Source organism: Dipodomys merriami, unplaced genomic scaffold (genome assembly GCF_024711535.1).
Source record: "Dipodomys merriami isolate MVZ:Mamm:240054 unplaced genomic scaffold, mDipMer1.0.p SCAF_12, whole genome shotgun sequence".
Taxonomy (NCBI): Eukaryota; Metazoa; Chordata; class Mammalia; order Rodentia; family Heteromyidae; genus Dipodomys; species Dipodomys merriami.
Window position 1 is genome coordinate 36001531 of NW_027202493.1, and position 25850 is coordinate 36027380.

Consider the following 25850-nt stretch of genomic DNA (forward strand, 5'->3'; position numbering starts at 1 on the left):
ATGATTGTTGGACTAATGAGTGATTAATAATATATCTTGTTAGATTTTATATTTTAATTCTTCTCTTGGAATTACAGATTTTTTGTACTTCGCTATTTTATAACTAACTTTTATCTACAGAGGGGAAGTATTACTGAGATATATTATGTGACCTTAAATTACATTATAAATTACATTGGAATTAAATCCTAAATTCTTTCTAAAATTCTGTATTATCTTCTTATTAAGTCTTGAAATAATCTGATTTTATTTTTGTCTGCTTTTCAGTAATAATTGAATCTATGAGTAATCTGCCTCCAGTTAATGAGGAGACTGTTATTTTTAAAAGTGACCGACAAGCAGCAGGAAAGGTTAGTGAAAAACCCAAGTTATATGGTCTGTTTCCCTTTTGATTGGTTTTCCTGAAATTCACACATGGCGTGTAGAATTCTTTCTTAGTATTTGTCAGGTACTTTTCCAGGTACTTTGCCTAACTCCTACCCTCCAGGTACTGAGAGCTCATTGGAGACTTTGCATAGTGTAGTTCTTAACCCTTCTTGATTTGCAAGTCCCTGAGCAGTCAGTGGCTCTGAGTCTGTAGGCTTTGGCTTCCTTAAGGGGAAGAATCTGTTCCAACTGAGAAGAGATTTCAGTGACAGTGAAGTGTCATTGTGAGCACACGCTGGGTAGATACCAATGTGTGTATTTCCATAACTACCACAGGTGGAATCCTATACCTCTTACTGTGAGAACAGCCCTTGAGTTTCTCTGGAAAACCATACACTACCAAGCAAGTCGGCGTTCCTAAGCAGTTGGCAGAGGACAGAAAACCTTCTGAGCTGAAGACTATTAGTACAAGTATTCATTTTTTAAATTAAATCCCAAGGAAATATGTACTGACTAGAAAACAAGTAAGAGACCAGCTGCTTTTTGTTGGGAAAACAGCTTAATAGGGTATACTTTTTTCCCCAAATGAACAGGAGTTGAATTCTTTTTGTTACAGAAAATAGAATTATGTTGTTAGAAAAACAACAGCAACCAAAAAAAATAGTTTAAACCAGATTATTGCTGTAAACTACATTACTGCTTTAACTCGATAACCTTCCTTGACCTCTGCCATTTTCTTGCTGTTTAACTCTAGTACAACTTAGAAAGGGGCCCAGCTTTTCCCAGGTCTTCCCACTTTCCACCATGAATGTATGCATTTTGGTGTATAGGCCAGTTTACCAAGGTTGCCAGTCAGAATTAGTTGGAAATGATAACCGATACTTTTTAAAGTAGAATGACTTGTCTAAAGATAGAGCTATAGTTTTTTTTTCCCCTTTAAAATACATAGGGTTGGAGGTGTTTTGCTAAATTTGGGTCTGTACTTTTGATTAATATGTAGAAGTACTGTATTGCATTACAACTTATTTATTCCATAAGGTTAGTAAGGATAGATGAGATTCAAGGAGAGGAATTTGGGAGGTGGGTAGATGAGCATGTTGGAAGCAGCTCTATCTCTTTTGGTTCTTCTTAGGAAAAAACAATTTTTTGCCTTGACAAAAACAAGTAGTTTCTTTGTGTCCTGAAGAAAGTTAGCAGCAGTGAGGAAGAAAGGGAGAAGAAGCAATTGTATCTTTCTTTAATCCTCTTGTTACTGGGGCTTGAACCTAAGGCCTGAGATCAAGAATACAAGTCCTATAAATGCTCTTGCTCTGTTTTTTCACTCATGGCTTGTGCCCTACTGCTTGAGCCATACCTCCACTTCCAGCTTTTTGCTAGTGAACTAGAGAGAGATGCTTGTGGATTTATCTCCCCAAGGCTGGCTCTGAATATCCACTCTCAGAGCTCAACCTCAAGAGCATCTAGGCTTATTGATGTAAACTACTAGCATCACACAAGAGACATAATTGTTTTATTTGCTGAATATGAAGTAAAGTTATTAGAACTGATTGTTTCCTTAAATAACCTTTTATTTATGATTTTCATGACACTTTCCTTTTTCTTGTAGTTATCTTAGACAATTTTAATTTCAAACTAGTCAACCTTTCACTAATTAAATCTCTATAAACTGACATTTTTTTTACATCTCTCAAAGTGTATTTGAATTTTCAGACCTAAGTAAGTATAACTAATAATGATCACTTCTGCTATCATTTGTCTTTGAAGTAGGCCAGATAAAAATATAGCTGATGTTTATGTCCTTTTACTTTAGTCATCTTGCATGAGCTTGGGGATAGAAATTATCTCTAACTTTCAGTTTTTCTTGGAGAGGTTTGTAAATTAAGAACTGACACGTACTGAGAAATTGGAAAGCTGAGACCGGAGGGTAATGAGTTCCAGCGCTACACCAGGACTTGAGGGTAGCCTGGATTTTGTAGTAAAACCATGATTGAAATACAAGCAAACAAAAAATAGATTTATTATAAATCCAAACGCTTGGAAATGATTCCTCCAAATGGCGATGGGGCTGAGGACAGATAGAATTGATCTGTCAAACTTGTGACCAGAATATGCAGAGCATTCTTTTAGTTGATAAAAAACTAAATTGGTTGTACCTTCAGTAGCAAACTATTATACATCCTTTCTTTTCCTCTGTTTTTTTTTTTTTTAGCATGAATAGTCAGTGATATTGGTGTTCCTTTCTAAAATTCACTTACAAGGATCTAAAAGTATCTTATTTTAAGACCTAGAATCTTACCCCCAAAAATAATAATAATAAATCTCAAAGGAATAAAATTGAACTCATCCAGGCTCATTTCCAGTCTCAGATGTGTATTTTTACCTTTGCCCTTTACTCCCAGTAATGATCAGTTCTCCCTGGTGAGTGATGACATTTATCTCCCTCCCTGGATAGGGAGGGGGGTCTTTCAGTCTCACTTATGTTACAGGATGTGATGACTTTCTGCAGGTCCTGTTTATGGATGCAGTGCAGCACTCTCTTTCTCAGTTCTCATAGACCCTTCAACGTGAGATATAGTTATACAGTGGTTTAAATAATCACTCACCTAACCAGTTGACAAGGATATTCTGCTTGCCTGTATTTGCTTCACATTTATTAATAGAGAGTTAGAAAAGCACAAAGAGATGGGAAAAGAAATCTAGATGGATATAGAGGTTTCTTTACTTATTTCTAACAGACCAAACATACTTTCAGCCATTCATTAGGCTAGAGACTATAAGTCTTTTGGGTTTCTTAGAAATAAGTAACTTTGGACTGGGACCATGGCTTAGTGATAGAGTGCCTGCCTAGCATGCATGAAGCCTTGGGTTCAATTAATCACTGCCACATAAACAGAAACAGCCAGAAGTGGTGCTATGGCTCAAGTGACCCTTGAGCAAAAGAAGCTCAGGGACAGTGCCCAGGCCCAGTTCAGGCCCCAGGACTGGCAAAAAAAAAAAAACCCAAAAAAGTAACTTAAAGTTCAAATCTACTTCTAAACTAGAACCAACCATGGTTTGATTTTACAGAACTGTTAATGCTGTGGAAACAACAGAATTTACCTAACACCTGTTCAAGGCAGAAGCTTGATTTTATACTTCTATAAGATTCCAAATACAGACAGCAACTTTTCAAAAGTTACCAGTTATAATTCTTTGTACCTCACCATTTAAATAAGCAAAATAAATATATTCACAATTGGTATCAAGTAGGTAACAATGAAAATGATTTGAATTTGGCAAGGAATACACTTGTTAGATTTTTTTTCTTAAAAACAATTGGAATGAACTAATAATGTGTTTATAATCAAAACATGAATACATTGAGTAAATAACAATGACAATCACCTATTGCTCTAACATTACTGAAATTACCCTTCTTTAAGAAATTATGGATGTGTGTTGTTTTTTAAAGAAGATATTGCTACTTTTCCACATGATTATTTTACATCTTCTACAAGGCCTTTATGCTTCTTCTATTTTAGATATTTGAGATATTTGGACCAGTTGCACATCCATTTTATGTGTTACGGTTTAATTCTTCAGATCACATTGAGAGTAAAGGCATTAAAATAAAGGACATGATGTACTTCGCTCCATCAATGAAAGACTTCACCCAGTATATATTCACAGAAAAACTTAAACAGTAAGTATTAGTTCTTCACTTATTTATTTTTTTCAGAGTAATCCTCATTGTTGGTATTTATTTATTTATTTATTTTAATTATTATTTTTATTGTGAAAATCTGTACAGAGGGGTTACAATTACATGGGCAAGATAATGAGTACATTTCTTATCAAGCATTGTAGCCTCCTCCTTTGTTTCCCCTTCCTATCCCTTCCCATCCTCTCCCTGTCCCCCCACCAAAGTTGTAAAGTTTGTTTTTCCACTTAACGACTTGTACATCTCATTGTTGCAATGGATCCACCTGTATTCCTATTTAAACGATTTGTTTTTTCCCTTCCCCTCCACAAATTGTGTTGGTATTTTATAGTTAAATGATGTTTCTCTTCAAAAGAAATTCAAAAGAGTTCTTTTATCTATTAACATCTTTGTAGAAATTATGTTTTAATTTTTTAAAATGTTGGCATGTTTTGTGCGTTCAAGTAGAATAGTTTTTCTATAAAAATAAATGAGTGTTTTGGAAGGATATAATGAACCACTGAAAAAACATTGTCATATTAGGAATGGAAGAAAAACTGCAAGGAGCAGGGGATCTTACTGCTTACTCCCCACAGACCCTACACTGAGTTGATACACAAATCCCTTTTAGTTCTAGCATTCCCTTTGGTGGGAACTTAAAAATGTAGACTGTGTATTTTTGTAGATAAGCTTTTGCAAGAAGTAGGAAGGAACTTTTAGTCAGTAAGTTGCCCTGGCACTTTGTGAAATTATTAGTCCTTGCTGCTTAGCATAGAAGGTTTCTATATGAAAGAGATGAAAATTTTGTCTTACTGGTTTAACTCATTTAAGAATCCACATAATTAGCTGAAACAACATTTTGCTAAATTGCTCTTCAGGTTTTGTAATATCTGTTTTCCCAAATAACTGCTGACAGACAGGATGAGTTCGATGAGTTCAATAGACATAAAGTCATGAAGATGTTAATGCATTTAAAAATAATGCCTGAAAATAATTAATACTTCATTTTTCTTTGAATGTTAAAGGATGCTGTTGTGTATATGTCATATAATTATCCTTTAAAAATAAAGTATATGGCTTAAAATATAATCAAAAAGCTTTTATGAAAATGTGTCCAATTTGATTTTAAATAATAAGAGTAAGCTAAGTGCCAGTGGGGTACACCTGTAATCCTAGTTACTCAGGAGGTTGAAATCCAGAACGTTGAGAACCTATCTTCAAAATAACCATCAAAAAAAAGGACTGGAGGTATGTTGAAATGGTAACAGCACCAGCCTACAAGTCATTTTATTTATTTTTGTATTTTCTGATCTGTAGTTGGTGTTAAACATTTGTTGAATAGAATGTTACATACATGTTTCAGGTATTATGGAAATCAAAATGTCAAAACTCCTATCCTTTCTATATTTCGGATGTAGCTTCTTATCACCTTGACCCTCTAATCCTAATACATGTGCTTTTTTGTTTTTTTTGTTTTTTTTTATAAGCTACACATTATTTAAATAAACATCCATTACGGTTTGGGTTTTTGTTCTGTTTTTGGTGGGTGTTTTTTGTTTTTTTTTGCCATTTTTAACTATATTATAAAGTTAAAGAAAAGCCCATGTCTTCAACTTTATTTAGATTTCTGTATTGTTGGTTTATAAGCATCTAAGTGAGTCTCGTCTTTTTCTAGGGATAGGGGATCAGATGCATCCTGGAAGAATGATCAAGAGCCGCCCCCAGAGGTAAAAATAATAAACCTGATTGCTCAGTGTTCTACAAAGTAGGATGTGATTTCATCCTATGTTTACTTATTTACTCTTTATTATTAGCTTACAGTAGTTTCAAGGGGAAGATTTCATTGTTATATCAACATATCCTAATTAATCTCACCCTCTGTCACTCTCCCATACCTTCATCTAACAGTTAATTAGTTGCATCTACCTTGTAATTTCATATCAACTTCATTGATAGCTGATACAGCAAGAGTCATTATTTTAAAAAGGTTTACTCAGTTTGGTCAGTTAACCTTTAGGACATGAAGATATTTATTACACATGCTGCCCTCTTTTTGGAGGTATAAAATCATTAGAATTTCTCCATGTTTTTTAAAAATACAGTTATCTTTCCACAAAGACACCTCAGTTTTCTTCATTGTATTCAGCAAGACAATAATTTTATACCCCAAGAAAGGCTGATAATCTAGTTGCTCTAACAAGATAAAATGAATTTGAGAGTAGTGTGTAAATGAGTTAATGATTTAATCGGAGTTCAGTTAAGCTCTCCATGGAGATAGTTAAGCAGATTGTCTTTGCTGAGTTCTTAGGAAGTTTTTCAGTATTGTGGAATTTAGATATTTTTCAGGTTTTACTTTTAGCATTTTAGACTTATTTAAGCAGTGCCAAAGGTCATGGCACTTAACGAGTGAATGACCCTAGTATAGAATACACACCAAAGTGTGTCTTGTCTAAGTATCGTATACACGTAATTGTCCTTAGGGCTCTGTGCCTCCATTTAATGTTCTCTCATTAGATTTCCAGCACATTGTTACTGAAATAAGACTTAAAAGTAAAAATTCATAGAGGCCTTGAAATTTCCTTTGTGATTTTCAGATTTTATAATGCACCCTGGTGTTTCAAGCCTAAGCATTAAAGCCACTAATTCTGTCAATTGCTTATGGTGTTAGTTTAAGTTCATTGCAAACTGAAATCCCACATGCTATGTGCTGTTTGTTCTTCCTAGGTGTCAATCTGGATCATGAAATATATTGAGACTTGATTATGTAGTTGTTGATGACATTTTCAAGCCCAGAATAATTACTTTCCTGATGTTAATCATAGATTAGGATTTAATTGGAAAAATTTTGTACTGTGAAAAATGCTGGACAAGCTAAAGAACATAAAAAACTTTTACAAATGCATCTTATTCACTTGATAGTGTAATTCTGACAAAACCTATGATTTATAGTTGAATAAATGCTAAAGAGATGAAAATTTGGATGACTTTGCAAATAGAAAAGTGTAAATTTCCTTCTGAATTTAGGAAATGTTAGCACAGTTTTCCCCAAGAAATCACTTCAAATAAATTATTCCTAGTTTAAATCCTGTAGCTCCCTCCTTTGCTCTTGAGATGATTTATTTCTTCAGAATGGCAGTATTCTATATTGCCTTTCCTGTTCTCTGATTTTGCTGTGTAAGAAGTTCTTACTGCCTCTTTGAGCCATTTTCGTGTCAGCACATACCCTAACTGCTCCCTGAAGAGTCCCCTTCCTTTCCTGTGTCCCCATAAGATATTTACCTTAGGCAATCCATAGCAACAAGTCTTTGTTTCCTTTTTCTCTTTTTATATTTTTATCTTCATTCTCTTTACATACTAAATTATAGTGCTTGTTCATTGTATTATTTTTTCTTATTTTCTTTGTCTTTGTTGTTGTCCCAGAACTGGGGCTTGAACTAAGGGCACGCCCATCTAATTTTCTCTTTTGACTAATTTCAAAAGATGAAATATTTCCATTTGATTTCAAATACTTTAATGTCTAACAGATACAAGAATTAACCTAAATTTCAGAATCTTAACAAATTAACATCACTTAAAAAAAACTCACTGAGGAATATCCGCATAGCAGACACAGGGTCGTGAATTCAACCTCTAATATTGTACACACATGAAAAATTAATTATTAAATTATGCTGAGCGTATCTGTTGTTTTAGCACCAGGAGGTTTAGGCAGAAAGACCATGAGTTCTAGGATATCCTGGGCTATAGAATGATGTCCTGTCTCAAAACAAAATTCACATAAGGTGTACTAAGTTGATGTCTTGAATTTTTAATTATATACTATATGCATTATCTGTGTAACTGCACTCAGCCATTAGTCAAAATGGAGTTTTGTGAGCTTTTTGTATTTTGCTCAAAGAGACTTCAAACTGATTGCTAAATCTAAACCCTGAGGAGCTAAACCTAAACCCTGAGTCACTGTCCTTGGCCTTCATATTTTTTCATATGAAGCATAACATCTATTTTCTAGTATTAATAGAAAAATAAAATATTCTAATTGTAAGAAACCATGAAAAAAAATCAGTTTTCTATTGGATCTGAAGAGTATAAAATGTGCTTAGTCTCATTCCTCTTTGAGTTCCTTTGCCAGCTGACATCATGATAAGCCTTAAAGGCTGGGCTGAAGGTTAGACTACCAGTCAGGAGTACTCATGGCTCAAGATTGCTAAGTGCTGTGATTTTAATTACCTATCTGAAGCTGTCTAGCAATTAAACAGACAAATAGAAAACTTGAGAATGTTACTGATTAATGGCCTGTGTTAATGAAAAGTCAATTAGGCAGTTAATTCAGAGATTAGCTGATAATACTGAGTATTGAAAAGGGAATCTTATTTTCCTGGTCAGCTTGTAAATAGCAGGTTTATTATCACCTCAATTATTGAGTTGACAAATCCCTGGAATGTAAATCTGAATCCTTTTGTCTGCCAGGCCTTAGATTTCAGTGATGATGAAAAAGAAAAAGAAGCCAAGCACCGGAAGAAATCCCAGACTCAAGGTCGGAAAAAACTTAAATCTGAACTTGCTGAGCCGGGTGAGTGAATGCATTATATAGCCATTCTGCATCTTCATTTACATCTGTGTCATTCATCAGCGCACTTTTGGAGGAGATAGCTAGGGTTGGCTCCCAACAACCAGCTAGCGTTGGAGGCGTTGGACAGTATGGGATGGAGGGTGGAGAGGCTCATAAGAATTCATCCATGAATTTAAAAGATGTAACTGTCTTCCCAGGTACCAAAAATTAAGCCTCATTCCAGTCATTTGTGCTATCAGTACTTTTTTTCTGAAGAAACCCATTTGCTTTTTATTTTTAGAATATGGTACAATATAATTACTTAACACCTAACTCATTGTTTTTTTTTTTTTTACCGTGCATTCCCATTTACTATGCTTTTCATCTTTTCCCTTTTATACAGTTAACCTTTTTGAGATCATTATAGATTTACATACAATTGAATGCAGTAGTAGGAGAAGTGTTGTGTGACCTTCACCTCATGTGATTGCCTGATGTCACAGCCAGGGTTATTGACACTGCAGTCTGTTACAATCAAGACAGCTGTAACATTCCCATCACCAGAAAGCTCAGTTGCATTACCTTTCTATAGTCAAGGCCAAACTCAAGGCAACTACTTGTCTTTTCTGCACTTCTCTAACACTCTTTGTTATTTCGTAAATGTTATGATGCAATATATTACAATTAGGGAATCACTTTTGGACCTTATGTTTTTAGATATCCATTCAAGTTTATCTATATATATTTATGTATTATATATACTATATATTTTTTCTTTCTATATGTATTTGTTTTATTCTTTTTCTTTTTATTAAATATTTTTATGTCGTCTTTCAGTAGTTGTTCAGAGGAGTTTCCATTCAACAAAACAGTTCATGAAAACTGTGCCTCTTGGTCAGTGTCAACCCTTCCATCATTTTTCCCCACCCCTTCCAGCCCCACCTTTTCCTTCAATTTTCTTAATTTTATAGCATAATGAATTTATGACCATATTCTCCCCACTTGCTCTCTTCATTCCTTAGCCCCTTGAAAGAATATTGTTCCATTGTGAGAATATATCATAGGCTGATTAGCCATTCATCCATGAGAGAATATCTGTTGTTTCCAATTTATCCTTATTAGGAATAAAGCTGAAATCAATATTTGTGTGCAAGATTTTGGGAAAAGAAATGATCATTGGTCAAATACTCAAGAGCGCAGTTGCTAGGTTGTAGAGAATTACATTGCATGCTCACTTTCTTAAGAAACTCCCTCCTGCTTTTCAGAATGGCTACAGCATTTTACATTCTCGTCAGTAATACACAAGTGACTCAGATTCTCTGTATTCCCACCAGCAGTTGGTGTTGTCATTATTTATTTTATGAGTGTACTTGTATCAAACTGTTGATTTAATTTGCATTTGACTAATGGTTAATGCCATTTTCTTGTGCCCATTGGCAATACATATAAACTCTCTGATTACTCAAATGTCCATGTACAACTTTTTTTTTTCCTGGCAGGGCAGGGTGAGGGGGGGCGTACTTGAACTCAGGGACTAGGCACTGTCCCTGAGCTTTTATGCTCAAGGGTAGTACTCTACCACTTGACCCACAGCTCCACTCTGGCTTTTTGGTGGTTAATTAGAGATGAGAGTCTCATGTACTTTCCTGCCCAGCCTGGAACCATGATCCTCAGATCTCAGCCTCCTGGTTTGCAGGCCTGAGCCACAAGTACCCTGTTATGCAACATTTTAACTCATTTAATAAATACCACAGAGAAGGTTTACTGTCACTTATTAAAAGTTGGCTTAGTTTTGAAAGAAACTGCTAAAGTATCTTCCAGAGTAGCAGTGCTATTTTGCTTTCCTGCAGCAATGGGTAAGAATTCCTCTGATTTGATACCATCACTGTTGTGGATGTTTGAATTCTAATAAGGGTGTGGTTGCATCTCAGTGCTTTAACTCAAATTTCCCTGATGATATAAGACAACAGTATTTTCATGAGCAAATTTACCATCTGAACGAAATACCTGTTGAGGTCTTCAGCCATTTTTTAATCAGATTAGAGTTTTGTGTGTGTGCACATGGGCGCACACAAGTTTTATCAAAGATTTATTTATACTAGTTACTAGTATACAAAGTTTAGTAGAGAAGTAGAGTTGTATATTTTTTATAACAGTCTTTTATTAGTAGGTCTTGCAAATATTTTCTCCTAGTCTGTGATGTTTCTTTCATTCTCTTGACAGTGTTTTTCAGCAGAAAGAATTAATATTAAAGAAATTCAGCTTAGCAATTCTGTTTTCATGTATCTTATGTGTATAAACTCCAGATTGTGTATAAACTCAGTTTTCTCCTATGTCCTATTTTAGAAGTGTTAGAATTTTGCATTTTACATTTGGATCTGTGATACATTTTGAGTTTGTCTAATGATTGAGTTGGAGTTTGAGTACTGATTAGGGTAAGGTTTGTTTCTAAGGTTTTTGATTTTTTTAAAATTTGTTTTTATGTGCTCTTGTGCAGTTGTCCATCCCAGCCCCATTATTGACAGGCCAGCCTTGCTTCATCCTGTTAGCTCTGCTCTCCTGTCAGGGATCACTTGGTTTTACTTATGTGGCTGTTTCTGACTTTCTTCTCTCCCATTGATCTGTTTGTTCTTCCACTGGTATCATACTGTTTTGATCATCATAGGTTTATGACAGTAAGTCTTGAAGTTGAATATTGTCAGACTTCAGGCTTTACTCTTTGTATTATTCATTTCCCTTTCTTTTTCACTATCACTATGTAGAACTCTGAAATTTATATTTATATCTTTAACTTATTATCTGATTTTTCAAAGTTGTATTTTATTAGACTGTTCATAATCTTTTGTTGAAGCATCTTTGTGATTGAACTATCTTAATTGATTCAAACATCTGTGGATTGCCTTGATTGATTTTCCTTTTTTATTGGATTTGAAATCTTTTGATTCTCTTGATAATGAGTTATTTTGTATGGAAATCTGAATATTTTGAGTTTATACTATGAAATCTTATATAAGTCTATTTTAACTCAGGATCGTTTGCTTTTCAAATTCTGCTCTGGCAGGAAAAGGAAGCAGGCAGGAAAAGGTAGAGGTCCACAGAAGTCCAGGTTTTTCAGGTGGCCCCTCAGTTCTCATGGGTAAAGGATAGCTCTTGCCCGTGAAAATGGGGGAGCCTTCTCATCTGCCCTCAGTCTTTTGTGGCTGGCTGAGCACAGGACAACTTCACCACTGATCCTAATGGAGCGCGGGACAGTGCCAAGTCAACACTACACTCAGTCTCTTCTGACAGTGTCCCACTACATGAGGCGAGGAAGAACTGCCCTGGTGGAGATGGAAGCTTAGTTTTCCCATTGCAGGAAGGCCTGCATTGAGAGGTGCCTGCTCCCTCTGCCCTCGGCGCCCTCGGTGGCTCAGAACAGGCTGCCAAGGATAGCAGCGCCCCTCCCTACTTACCTTTGGACCCCCCAGAGTCAGATGATGGTTTTTGGTTGTTTTTTTTGTGCGGCGTGGCTGATTATCCAAATGTTTTCTGTCTCATTAGGTAGGAAGGCTTTCTTTTTCCTGACTTCACAATTTGTTTAAAGTGGACTGCCATTTATTAGTAATTAAAGAAAAGACATTGAATTTCAACTAATGCTTTTTGACATACTAACCGTAATTTTAATTTGATATATTTGTCTCCTGTTCGAAGGTGAAGATTTCTCCGAGGTACATCAGAATTGGAATGCCTACAGCTCTTCCGAGCATTCAAAGGGCTATCGCAACCGAGAATTCACGAGAGGGTTTCCCAGGGGCCGGTATCCTCGACCCAGCCACGGCAGGCCTCCACCTCAGCAGTTTTATGCCTCAGACCATCTGGTGTCTCCAGAGACTTCCGGATTTCCACCGCAGAGACAAGATAATCCTTTCATGCCCCACTATCCCTTCCCGCCTCCAGCCTTCGACATGCATAACTTCTCACTCCCTCCACCTCCACCCCCCTCTGTAAACATGGGCTGGGCCACACCCAACATGACACCTCACCCCTATCACGTACCATACTCTCTGCCTCCTCCTCCTGCACCTCCACCCCTGCCTCCCCCGCCCTCTCCTGGGGATAGTAATTCTCATTTTAGACCTTATTATTAGATGTGTGCATGCATTTCCAGAGAAATGTGCATTATGCAGATTACATGTGTTCAGGATTTTTTTTAAGAAAAAGATTATAAAGCTAGATTTTTGAAAACTATAAAATATTAGATGAGCTGTAAGTTGATATATATATTTGTAACCTTTGTCACCTATATTCATATGAAAATTTCATCTCACTCTTAGGGGAAAAAATCAATCATGTAATAATTAAAATTGAATCATGCCTTCTGCTACCCTCAACCCCATGGAAATAAATAAAGTAGTGGAGTGGAGTGAGCATTGTCATGGATTAACATATGTTAGACACCGGTAGCATTTTTTGCTACCATCTGAAAATAAGATGTTGAAGTCCTATTGAGAGTCTTCAAAATAAACTATTTTTTATAAACTCATACTTTGGAAATTTATTTTGATTTTATTGAAATTTAGCAGTAGTTATTTAAATACTTCTTTTTAAAAATGTAAGTGAAGGACATAGAGGAGAGAAATCTTATATACTAGCAGAAACTCTGAGCTTCTATGAACAGAAGTTAATATCTCTTTGGTTTGCATAAGCAAGTTTTTCCATTATGTAGTTGTCCACCTGTGAGGTACTGTTCAATAGTCTTCATTACTTAACCCTTCAACATGTATTTAGGGATCAGGCATAGTGGTACATATCTGTAATCCCAGCACTTGGGAGACTGAGATTGAATCAGGAGGATTGCTAGTTGGAGGCAGACCTGAGCTGAATAGGAAGAGCCTCCATGTCCCCCAAAACCATATTTAAGGACTTCCACATTTTTTTTACACGTCCACACAGAGTAGATATTTAGGAAATACTATTGAAATACTGAAGAATGTAGATTTTTAAATGAGCAGTGACATTTAATAGCACTGAGCATGTGAAGTTACGAGTTTTAGAATTTTGAGGCCTTTAAAGTAGTCTGGATTAGCTTGTTATTAAATGAGGAGCCCCAAAGTAGTGCTTCCTCCTGAGCATTCCTCAGCACAGCCTGGACCGGTGTCCTGTGGCGCCTGCCTGTGCACTGTGTGGCCGCATTCTCAGGGCAGAGATTGAGAAGCTCTGCCCTGATAAAGGGTGGCTGATGAGCTGTAGTTTTCATTTTTATTATTGGGAGTGTGGTCTTGGCTTGTCATTAGAAGGGTTAACTTCATGATTTACAGAACTGTCTTTCCGGTAGAATTTCTGGCTGATAGATTGTATCTTAAAGCACTAAAATCCCCCAAATCCTGTTCTATCAGAATGGAAAGAACTCAAGATGCTAACTAAGTTAAGCAGTTGTGATTATCATGGTTTCCCATGCTGTTATCCAGTGACACAACTGCACTGTACCATTTGATCCTTACTTTCAAATAACTTGTACATTCACCACTTAGGCTCAATTTACCTTCCTCCCTATTAGGTAATTTGTTACCATCTACACTATCACTCAATACACTCAGGGCAATAACGGAAACTTCCACATATTTGTGCCCCTTTCTGCAAATAATTTTTTTTTCTGTTTTTCATTACAGGGATCTTCCCTGGCTTCCCACATGCCAGGCAAGGGCTCTGCCCTAAAGCTTTTTTTCTCACCCTAAGACTTTATTTAATCTAAATGAATATGAATATAAAGATACAGATTATATGTACTTAAGTTCTAGAAAGCCACAGAATCATTTATTATACTATGGCTGAAATTAGAGCTGAGGAATATTTCATTAATACTATTTTCCAGATGAAGATATTTGTTTTCAGCTACTAGCACCATTGATGTTCTCACTTAGTGCCCTGCAAATGAGGTACAAATCTGTATCAAATGGAAAAGCACTTATAAAGATAAGCAATGAAGAGAAATACTGAATATTCTTTATACTAAAAAATGTAGTCATGCCAGGCACCGGTGGCTCACGCCTGTAATCCTAGCTACTCAGGAGGCTGAGATCTGAGGATCACGGTTCAAAGCCAGCCTGGGCATGAAAGTCCGTGGAACTCCAATAAACCACCAGAAAACCAGAAGTGGTGCTGTAGCTCAAGTGATAGAGTACTAGCCTTGAGCTGAAGAACTGAGGGACAGTGCTCAGGCCCAGAGTTCAAGCCCCATGACAAAAAAAAATTATATATCTATATCTATATCTATATCTATATATATATATATAGAGAGAGAGAGAATCAGGCACATTTCTAAGGAACATATTCAGGAAGTCAGGCACATACTTGGGAAGATTGGAAGTTTGAGGCAAGCCTCTAGTCTCAAAAAGCTTAGGAGCAAGACCCTGTTTCAAAACAAAAACCCCAAAGAGCTGGAGGAGTCTGGAAGTGCTGTGTACTTGCCTCTCATATGTTGGGTTCAGTCTCCAACAGTGATATATATACATATGATATACATACATATGTAAAATATATAGAGAAAGGTATATATATATATATATATATATATATATATATGTATATCAATCAGTGTCTGTGCATTCAAATAAGGAAAAGCCTGGTTCTAAGAGCTCAGTTGTTTAGCATCCTTCAGTTCTACTTGCACAAGGCTAATGGGATGGGAATGAATTTTACTTTTCAATACCCTGTGGTTAGTTATATCTCTCTATCTCCCAAACAGAACAAATTGACCTTGTTTGTGTGGTGAAGGTTTTTATTTATATTAAGGATAGATGGGCAAAGATATTGTTTCTAACAAGAGCATGCCCCCAGATAATAACAAAATAGGACAAATACAGAGGAAGAAAATCTAATAGCATAGAATCTATTAAAATACAGTAAGTAGTGGTGTGCAGTTTAGATGGTAGAAATGACTAAAATGTTCTCAGTACTAATAGCTAGTACAGCATGTGGAACCTGTTATTGTACCTCTTAACTCTTCAGAGCTTTTATGGTATGTGCCGTGACGTCCCCAGAAGCCTTTGAGTTCCCCAGCTCTTAAACTACCTATTTGTGTGTCATGCAGTGTTCTATCAGTGTCAGACTCAATTGTGGAAGCTGCCTTAGTGTGTGCTCATTCAAAGCAAATGATGAGTTGCCTTTAACATCAGTTTGGTTTTTGGCTGTGTATAATTGCTCTTATATTCGTTGATGTAATAATATGAGTTCTGATTATTTCTGTTTAGCATGACTATGGACAGGGAAGTATTTAAGAGGAGAGAAAAAGTTGCTGTAGGCATAATTTTATGGAATGTTCAAATAGCAGTACTTTGAACCACATCAAATTGCCAAAGATGGCAATCTTATGGTTCAGTTGAATACATTATTTTCTGTATTTGCCTTCATAGCACATCTCCCTGGCACAGCACTCCTCGGGGCCTTTGGGAAGTGCTCTTGTGGATGCTAGCTGGCAGAGATTCGTGGTCGCAGACATTTCTGAGGTACCTCATCTTGCTGAGAAGCTAGCTATTGGATTACAGAGTAAACAAAAAGATTTTTTTCACACGGTTAAAATCTGATTTTTAAAGAAAAAATTATTACTGTGAGGGAAAAGATTATTCATTTTGCTTTTGTAAAATGCAATGATTTCCAAATCAGAGTTGACAAAGTTTCTCCAAAACCAATTCTAGGAGGCTATTGTGTGAAGCCAATATAGAAGATTTTCAGGCCCTAGAGCAAAGTCCTGGGTTTCAAGAGTCAGATCTGGCTACTTACTCAAAATGTCTAATAGAAGATGAGTATTGGTAAGTGATAAAAGAAGTTTATTATGCAACATAGGCAGCTTAACAAAATGTTGTTGCCAGTCTCTTTAAGAAGGATAGTAAATTGGGACTGAGTACATTCCTTAACACCACACAGAAAATAAAAGATAAATCTAACCGGGTGCTGGTGGCTTATGCCTGTAATACTAGCTACTCAGGAGGCTGAGATCTGAGGATCGTAGTTCAAAGACAGCCCAGGTGGGAAATTCCATCCACTCAGAAAACTGGAAGTGGCACTGTAGCTCAAGTGGTAGAGCGCTAGCCTTGAGCTGAAGTGTTGAGGGACTGCGCCCAGGCCCAGAGTTCAAGCCCCACAACGGACCAAAAAAAAGCGGGGGGTTGAGGTGTCTCAGTGGTAGAATGCTTGCCTTGCATGCATGAATGAAGCCCTGGATTCGATTCCTCAGCACCACATAAGCAGAAAAAGCCAGAAGTGGCGCTGTGGTTCAAGTGATAGAGCGCTGGCCTTGAGTTGAAGAGCTGAGGGACAGCGCCCAGGCCCAGAGTTCAAGCCCCACAGCTCACAAAAAAAAGATAATTCTATGGCCTGGTATGAGGGTTCATTTTTTGTTAATCTTGTAAGATTATACCCATGCTGCATAAATATGACAGGGTACTAGCTTTTAGAGGGAGGGTAGTGGATGATGTATATATATATATATATATATATATATATATATAAGCTTTCCAGGGAGTTTAAGAATAAGAAGGAAACACTTCTATTATTCTTCAAATTCTAAGATGTATTATTTTCCTTTCAAGACATTCTCTGCTTTATAAAATAGCTTTAGGATAAGGAAGCCACTGGAAGCTATTCACTAGGTTTACTTGTGAAATACAGAAAGAAAACAATATTAAAAGCAAAAATTCAAAAATACCTTTAAGCAACTGAGAAGTACATATAATTTGCTGCTAACATGTCTATGAAAGACCCACTGAAGTGAGGCTGAATGTTGGTCTGTTCATTCAGTGAACATTTGTTGTGTGGTTGATGATTATTTGTTTGATGATGAGGATACAGCCCTTAGCAAATACACAAGTCCAACAGTTGCTATTGTACTAGGTTATACAGGTTTGTTTATATACGTTATAGCCTATATAAGAAGTCAGATTTACCCCCAGTGGAGAAAAAAAGTAGGACAATAAATCACAGAAAATGGGATTCTAGGGCTGAATTGTAGAAAATAAGAGATAAACTTGAGAAAAGCTGTGAACTATAAAGCAGCTTGGTAAATGCGGATGCCGGGAGACAGTTAGGTAGGTGTGGGTGGGAGAGCGTATGGAGATGTAGTGATGGAAAGGCATCCCTGAAGCCAGAAAGAACTGAAAGCCAGATGACAACTTTGGATTTTATCCTAGAAGTGATGGGGAGCCCTATCCACATGATTCCTTACTGAATTCATGACTTTTGTTTTATGTTTTAGAAGTTGTCACTCTCCTGGAGAAATGAATAAGGAAGGGGAGAATGGGAGGGAGGCAGGCTAGGAAATGATTGATAACAGCACTGGAGAGGGTGAGGAGGAGGACTTACTAGTGGTTATATTGTGGGTAATGAGGTTGCTCAATAGGAGTTCAAGGAACCCGAATTGAATGGGACTTGGAATCCTGGGTTGAGGTAGGAAGGATAAAAGACCTAAGAAAAGTTCTTCAGGATTATGGTTTGCAGGTGTCAGTTCATAGAGGGGAAAGGTATGTTTCTGTATGGTTTTAATCCTTTAAACTTCACAACAAATTTGTGAGGTAGATGAAAAGATTTGTCCCATTTCTTATTGCTACATGAAATTCTATTGAACAGTGGTCAGATTCTGAGATCTTGTAATCACGGCGGGCCGACTCTCAAAGTTTAAAATGTTCAGAAGTCAGAATTGAATGATAGGAAAAGGAGTGTTTATATATATTAGAAATATTCATGCAAGCAATTCTGTTAGAAATGGATTTAATACATATGCCTTATAACAGGTTTCATGCCCTTAAAAATAGTTCCAGAACAATTCAATATGATAGTTTTCCTTTTTATCAACTTACACCTTTCATTTGTTTCTCTCAGGGTTTCTAGTAAATCTGTGATCCACATTTCCAAGTTTTATTCCTGTGTATTTCAGAGGGTAAGGTGTCACATTTTGGTACTTTTAAAAGTAATTTGTTGGGAAGTTTTATTTTTTAAATAACTTCTAAAGTGGTTCTCTCAAAAGTTGGTATGCAACTTTTAATGCTACCGTTGGTAGCATTCATTCCTATAGCAAATACTGATGACAGTGTATCTGTTCATGTGTGGTGTCAGTTTTTAAAATATATTGTATTTTCAGCAATAAGTTAGGCTTCCAAGATAGGTTGAATTGAAGCATTTCAACAAATGTATTTATTTTCTAAACATTTGCTTGAAATAATGCTATATTTTATATTTTATTTATTTATTTTTATTGTGAGAATACCATACAGAGGAGTTACAATTACATGGACAAGATAACGAGTACATTTTTTTTATCAAGCATTGTTGCCTCCTCTTTGTTTACCCTTCCCATCCCTTCCTATCCTCCCCCCTCACCCAATCCTCCCCTCACCCCACCAAAGTTGTAAAGTTCGTTTTTCGACATAACGACTTGTACATCTCATTGTTGCAATGGGCCCACCTGTTTCCCTATTTAAGCGATTTGTTTTCTCCCTTCCCCTCCACAAATTATACCAACATCAAATGCAGTGAAAGCAGGGGTTATACTGTGGGGGAGGGACATACAAAGCAACAAAGAAATCATCTTATAAATATGTTAGAAACAATTGCATGAAAGGAAAAGAAAAACAAAAAAATTGAATATTTATCTTGGGGTTCATTCCCCTAACATCAACTTATCTGTCCTTTTCTGCTTGACTCAGACATATACTAGTTATTGCAAATAAGGGAAACCATGGGACCTATGTTTCTTTGGGCCTGGCTTAATACTTACTTAATATAATTTTTTCCAAGTCTTTCCTAACAAATGGGGCAATGTCATTCTTTCTGATGTTTTTAAACAAATGTGCTATTATTAATTTTGTTTAGAAAAAGCAACTTTGAAGAGAATTTTTCATAGCAATGATACTATTTTTTATGACTTGGCAATATGTAGTCTTTTACTTTCAAAATTGTTCATAAAATGACAGAATTACATGTAGGTTATAGCCTATAGGAACCATTATGTAGCATTTATGTACATTTAAAAAGTATAAATCAGAATACTTAATCCTATTACTAGCACTAGTCAATGATCATTGAAAGGAATTGAGTTTTTCATTTGCAAACTTTGTCTTTTAGGTCATTTAAATAAAGTATCAATAATATTTATAACAGGCATATCAGTCAATTAATGGAAACAGGATATCAACAGTAAAAGTTCTGTCAAAAAAAAAGTTCTGCCTTCCAAATAAACTTTTAGAAATAGTAAGGAAATTACATCTAAGCCGCACCAGTGGCTCACATCTATAATTGCAGCTATTCAAGAGGCTGAGACCTGAGGATTGCAGTTCAAAACCAGCCTGGTGGGGAAGTCCATGAAATTCTTATCCAGGTAACAACAAAAAGCCAGAAGTGGAGCTGTAGCTCAAGTGGCAGAATGTTAAACCTTGAGCAAAAAAAAGGATAGCACCAAGCCCCCAACACTGTCACAAAAAAAATAAAGAATACTCATTTGTATATGAAACTGGCAAAAATAGAAATATGATTATCATACTGAATGTGGTAGAAGCTACAAAACTACCATTGTCCTACACCACTAATATTAAACTTCATAGAGAAGAACTTAGACTATCAAATGCTCCTTTCTAGACTTTACTCATCTTCTGTTGACTACCATTTGTCTTCACTTAGATGGCTAATAGATAGAGGTGATCTGCCCCAGACAGAATCAGAACCTTTCATTCCAATCTTGCTTCACTGAACATTTCTGTTGTCAGTTGGCCCAGTTACTCCAGCCTCCGATACTCAAAGACACAAGGATTGCATAATGCTTTTGGCTTTATGTTTGGAAATGGGCCGGGAACAGTGGCAGATAAAGCAAACAACCTATTTTTCTAATTTTCCAGAGGTAGATAGCTCTCTCAATGTTAATGTTTCAGATGAGTTAGCAACCACCAAAATTCAACATCTTCCTCTTTCCAGGTAACCTCATCCCTGGACTAATAATGTGCTTCTCTTTGTTTAAAATTATATACAATTTTTGGCTTTATGTGTTGAAGAATATATTTACTTGACCCTCTGGGGGGAAACTGTAAATATATAATAGCTGTAGTTACAACCTGACATTTATTTTTTAAAAGATACTTTTTCCTAGTGAGCTATCAGATAAGGATTTGTTTTTGAGGCATCTTCAAATGGTTATTTCTGGAAGTTGGAGGCTCAGGTGGTATAGTGCCAGCCAATGAGCAAAAGCATCAGATACTGAGTTTTGAGTCCCAGTGTCAGACTGAAAAACAAAAAAGAATTTCTGGAGTTTAGTTTGAATTTTTTTCCTGGGATTTAACATGTGAAAAGGAATACAATTTAGGGACTGTGAAGAGAAAAGCAAACTCAAGCAGCTTGATCTGTTTTTCAAAGTATGAATAAATCCCTAGAGATAGTAGTTCTTGAATCTTAAGACTACAGCTATAAATATCTGTGTTATAAAATGGCTAGAGCTTATCAATTTAAGGTTTTCAAAAACCCATAATTTGATGAAAAGAAAAATAGGAAACTAAAAGCAAAACTGAAATTTCCTGATACAGGGATCAGAAGGAGTAATGGAGGGATTATGATAGTCCTTACTTTAGGGAATTGTATGCTAATATAATATATGCTAATAAAAATAAATTTTAGCTGGGCACTGGTGGCTCATGCCTGTAATCCTAGCTACTCAGGAGGCTAAGATCTGAGGATCGTGGTTCAAAGCCAGCCCAGGCAGGAAAGTCTGTGAAACTCTTATCTCCAATAAACCACCAGAAAACCGGAAGTGGTGCTGTAGCTCAAGTGGTAGAGCACTAGCCTTAAGCTGAAGAGCTGAGGGACAGCACTCAGGCCCAGAGTTCAAGGCCCACAACTGACAAAAATAAATAAGTAAATTTTAAAAAGCTAAAAGGCAGCTTCGAATCTATAGTTATTTTCTACTTCTAGTGTAGCCTACTGCAGAACCCTAGATTTTCAGAGCCAAGAGATTAGGCCAAATTCACTGAATTCTTTTTTCAAATATTTAGGTTTTTTTAATCTTTTTTTTTTTTTTTTGTCTATTACTATTGTGAGTTCCTTTTAAAGTTTCAAGGCGGTTCTGGTCATGGTGATGATGAGTCTATAGTCCTGGTCCACCATTCTTCCATATAAAATTAGTAACTGTTATGTCTGTATTACACTTAAATGTCCTTCCTAGAAAATCAAGGCAGGAGTAGTGTGAGGATTTCATCTCTCTTTAAAATGCTCAGCCCAGGCAAAGGAAGAAGTGCTTGTCTAGAATCAGGAAGTCAGACATGAACCACTGACCGTTCATACTCCTGATCATTTTTATGTACCCAACTCCAGCTCATCTGGAATGGCACAAATGGGAGGTGATTCAAGAACACTTGCTGTGTAAAACGATGTCACTTTGCATTCTCTACAGAGGACCATTCTCCTTATGGTGGTATAGTTCACAGCAACATGTATCATGCTTGCCTTGGGCCCTGTGAGATGGGGTTACATCATGAACTCTTTGCTGTGCTGTGCTTGTTCTTTTTGTATTTTACTGTATCCACTCACTCATAGGAAAAATAGTTGAAACAACTATTAAGCCTCATGCTAAGAATAAGTCATAATTGTTGATGTTTCAATAATAGCATAACCAGAATATATCATTCTTTTTTAAATCATGAAATTGAGCACTTCATTTTTAGGTGATTTCTTGGCAAGCTTTCTATGGTGATAAGGTCAAGATAAAAGGTAACAAGGATGGAGAGATGGGAGGTCTACTTGCGTTGTATATGAAAGAAGTAATTGTAATCTAGTTGTATTCTCCCATCCTTTGCATTATTATGTTTGTTTGAAAGGAGGTAGAGCAATAGAACAGAAGAAAATTCCAACACCTTAGGTGGCTAGAGTTTTGTTCTGTTTTCCTGCCAGGCCTGAGGCTTGAACTCTGGGCTTGAGTGCTGTCCCTGAGCTTTTGTGCTTAAGACCACCTTTCTACTCCTTGAGCTGTAGCTCTATTCCCAGCTTTTTGGGGTCATTTTAGTGGACATAGGTCTCATGGACTTTCCTGCCCCAGCTGGCTTCAAACCATGATCCTCAGATCTCAGCCTGCTAGTAGCTAAGATTATAAGTGTGAGCCACCAGTGCATGGTTGTTAGTTATTTTAATGAGGTTTATTTCTGCCCCATACAGAAATGCTTTAGAATGTGCAAAATTCCAACTTAAAAGTCTTTAATATTTTTATTGTCAACAAATAGCAGATATAGGAGAGAACAGGGAAGATAGGGAACTACAATTTCCTGAGCCTGATTTCACTAAGAAATTCTATTCAAAGGAACAAACAAACATTGGACTCCTGAGCAACTAACCTGAAGAGAGCAGTACAAGGAACAAACACTGGACTCCTGAGCAAATAACCTGAAGGGAGCAGTACAAGAATGAGCAAGAATGGAGACAGCACCAGGTTGGGTGTGTGTTTGCCTTTGGCACATAATGGCTGGCACATGGGAGATTCACAGTGAATATGCATTGAATGAATGAATGAATGATTGAATTAATTGTAGAATAAACTAGACAGTATATTGTTGCCTGTGTTGCACTGATGGTATCTTTTAAATTAGTTTAATCGTACAAAAGTGTTTCGTGGAATGTTTACAAGCATGTGTATAATAGACTTTGACCAAATTCACCCCTTCTATTACTTTGTTAATCTCTCATTCTCCTCCCTTTCTTAAAAGCAGCTTTTCGTGGATTGTATTATGCTATTTTCATACATAAATACCTCTTAAAAGATCTCCTATAATATTTTATACCCATAGTTCCCCAGGTTATTTTTCAGGTAGAGTCTTGCTTTTTGCCCAGGGCCAGTCTTGAACCATGATTCTCCTACCTATACTTCCTGTGTACTGGGACAGTATGTGTGAACCACTGTGCCTGGTTTGTTTGGTTAAAATGGAGGGGTCTTGATAACCATTTGTGTAGGCTAGCTTTAAACCATGATCCTTACAATTGCTGCTTCCTGGATAGTTGGAATTGTAGTCATGAAACACCACACTTGCCTACATAATTCTTTTTATTATTTACATGAAGCATAGTAAAGGAAAACAGTGTAGAAATGAGTGCCTTATCTTGCTTCAGTTATAACTCTTATGGAAGAACACTATGACTAAAAGAAACAACAAACCAGTGTAAATCTTCAGTAATAATTATCTTCAAATACAACTGACTTTTGCATATTTAATGCTTCACCATTTCAGTAGTAGTTTCTTCTTGGGAGATTGTGAGAGAGTTTAATAATTAAAATTGAGGAATAAAAATACTTTTCAGTTACCAATGGACAAGTTAGGAGATATCAGAAGAGTTGCAATTAAACTATTGGCTAATATTTAAGTGAATAGCTACTAGAAAACTAAAAATATGCCATAGACTATTCGCTAGGTATTTTCCCTGCCAGGTATATTTCCAGATCCCTTCCTTGTCTTCCTCACTTACCCTTCCCCATTCTTCCATGAAGTAAGGAGTTATGATAAAATTATTGAAGAATGACACGATATCTCAAAGGTGAAGAAACAGTGACTTCAGACACTGGAACTTCTCAGAAAGCCCTGACTTGTCATCTCCCTATTAACACTGATATATACAGATACAAATATATGCAGGGAAAATATTTGTTCTAATCCTCTTCTTATTCAAACAAGTTACTTAAGCTTTGAAATACACATGATTATGGAATGTGACATAATGAAGGATTGGGAAAACAGACTCTGTCTCTAATTCTTCAATTTCTATGAGTCAAGCAAATCTGAGAGGCGGTGTTGCTTCCAAATGGACTTGATTCTTGGAAGGTGAGAAGTTCTTATTCTTTCAAATTTTCACTCTTTTTTATATTAAGCACATATAGATGTACACTGATTATGTACATTGCACATCTGGAGTCTTCAAGTTTTACAGTGAATAATTAGGAAAAAATATTTTTAAAAGGCTCTTGGAAGGAATAATAATAAAAATAATAGCCAGGAAATACTACTGTACATTGGGCTTTTATTTTATTAAAGGTTTTAATCCTCTCCAAGGTCCTACCTAATGGAACAAATTGTAGAGAGCTAATGGCTCTTTGGGAAGCAATCTTTTTAATGGTTGAGCCAGGGTAGGTCTCTCAGGTAAAAGCTTGTTTATAGATTGTGCTGAGATCCGAGACCGAAGTGAGGTCACTCTTGTTGGAATTGAAGTCAAATCATTCCTGCAAGACCATCTAAACCCAAAAGGGAAAGAAGGAAAGCATGTCCTGAGGAGAAAATTACACAGCAAGAGTACAGTGTGCTTGGATTCAGAGTGAAGGAGCAGGGAAAAGACATACAATCTGATCTTACCAAAAGGACACAGGGTTCTGGTTTGGGGCTTAGGAAGCCCAAATTTTAGCTAAAGAAACACATTATATTTTGCTTCACTTTTGACATGTATTCAGTAGATATTTCATCTAGGAGGGATGAAATTTGCCTTTGCTACAATGAGAATGTAATCCACATCTATTGGTTGTCTTAAGATTTATTTCTGCTAAGAACATTTTTCCTAAAGAAATAAACTATTTTCAACAGAATTTTGTAGCAATAAAAAGTATTTCCCAATCTGAAAGAATATTTATATCAATTAGTTGAATATTAAATACATTAAAAATAATCATAAGTAGTACATCCAACGTAGAAAACCTCCACTTGTATTTATTCTCCTTGTTTTCTCCAACTTTCTCTTCGAGGTCTAATTATAGGCAATATTTGGTAAGCACTGAAAATGATATGCTGAGCCATATTTTAAGTACTAGTTTAATAGAAGTACTAATTTAATAAGTTATATGAGAGTGATTATTACCTGAATTCATTCATGGAGGAAAGCATTCACAATGATTAACTTACCAAAACTCAGCCAGCCAGGAAATGGCCCAAGTGAGCTCTGTATCAGACTGAACTTCAGTCCAGAACACGTGGCTCAACTATTCCCTTCAATAGCAGCTATTTCAGAGGAAGGCTCCAACATATAATAGTACTGTGGTAATGACAGTAGGGATACTGCAAATTGTGGTTTAAAATGAAGGGGTGGCAATATCTTGATTTACACTGTGAGGGGATATCTTTGAGCCATATGAAGGATCAAGAAACATTTTCTTGAGCCCAATGAAAAATTCAACTGCTGCATTTCTGAAAGGTTTTGTTTTGTTCTTTCAGATATATAATTTTCCTGATGCATGCAAAAGCATTGAACTAATTGATGAGTTGAGGATATATAATTACTTGG

At 36.2% G+C, this 25850-nt stretch overlaps 1 protein-coding gene across 2 annotated transcripts in view; it reads left to right on the forward strand.

The window, feature by feature from the left end:
* Positions 1–12996, forward strand: part of Naf1 (nuclear assembly factor 1 ribonucleoprotein) — a 30630-nt gene extending 17634 nt beyond the window's left edge. The window contains exons 4-8 of one of the 2 annotated variants that reach the window (XM_070016549.1): positions 268–350; positions 3888–4048; positions 5721–5772; positions 8513–8615; positions 12291–12996. In XM_070016549.1, the coding sequence (XP_069872650.1) occupies positions 268–350; positions 3888–4048; positions 5721–5772; positions 8513–8615; positions 12291–12721 (830 nt within the window). In that variant the 3' untranslated portion in view covers positions 12722–12996. Of the gene's footprint in view, positions 1–267; positions 351–3887; positions 4049–5720; positions 5773–8512; positions 8616–12284 lie in introns of both variants that reach the window. The other variant, XM_070016548.1, reaches the window with a different exon arrangement.
* Positions 12997–25850: the final 12854 nt, after the last annotated feature.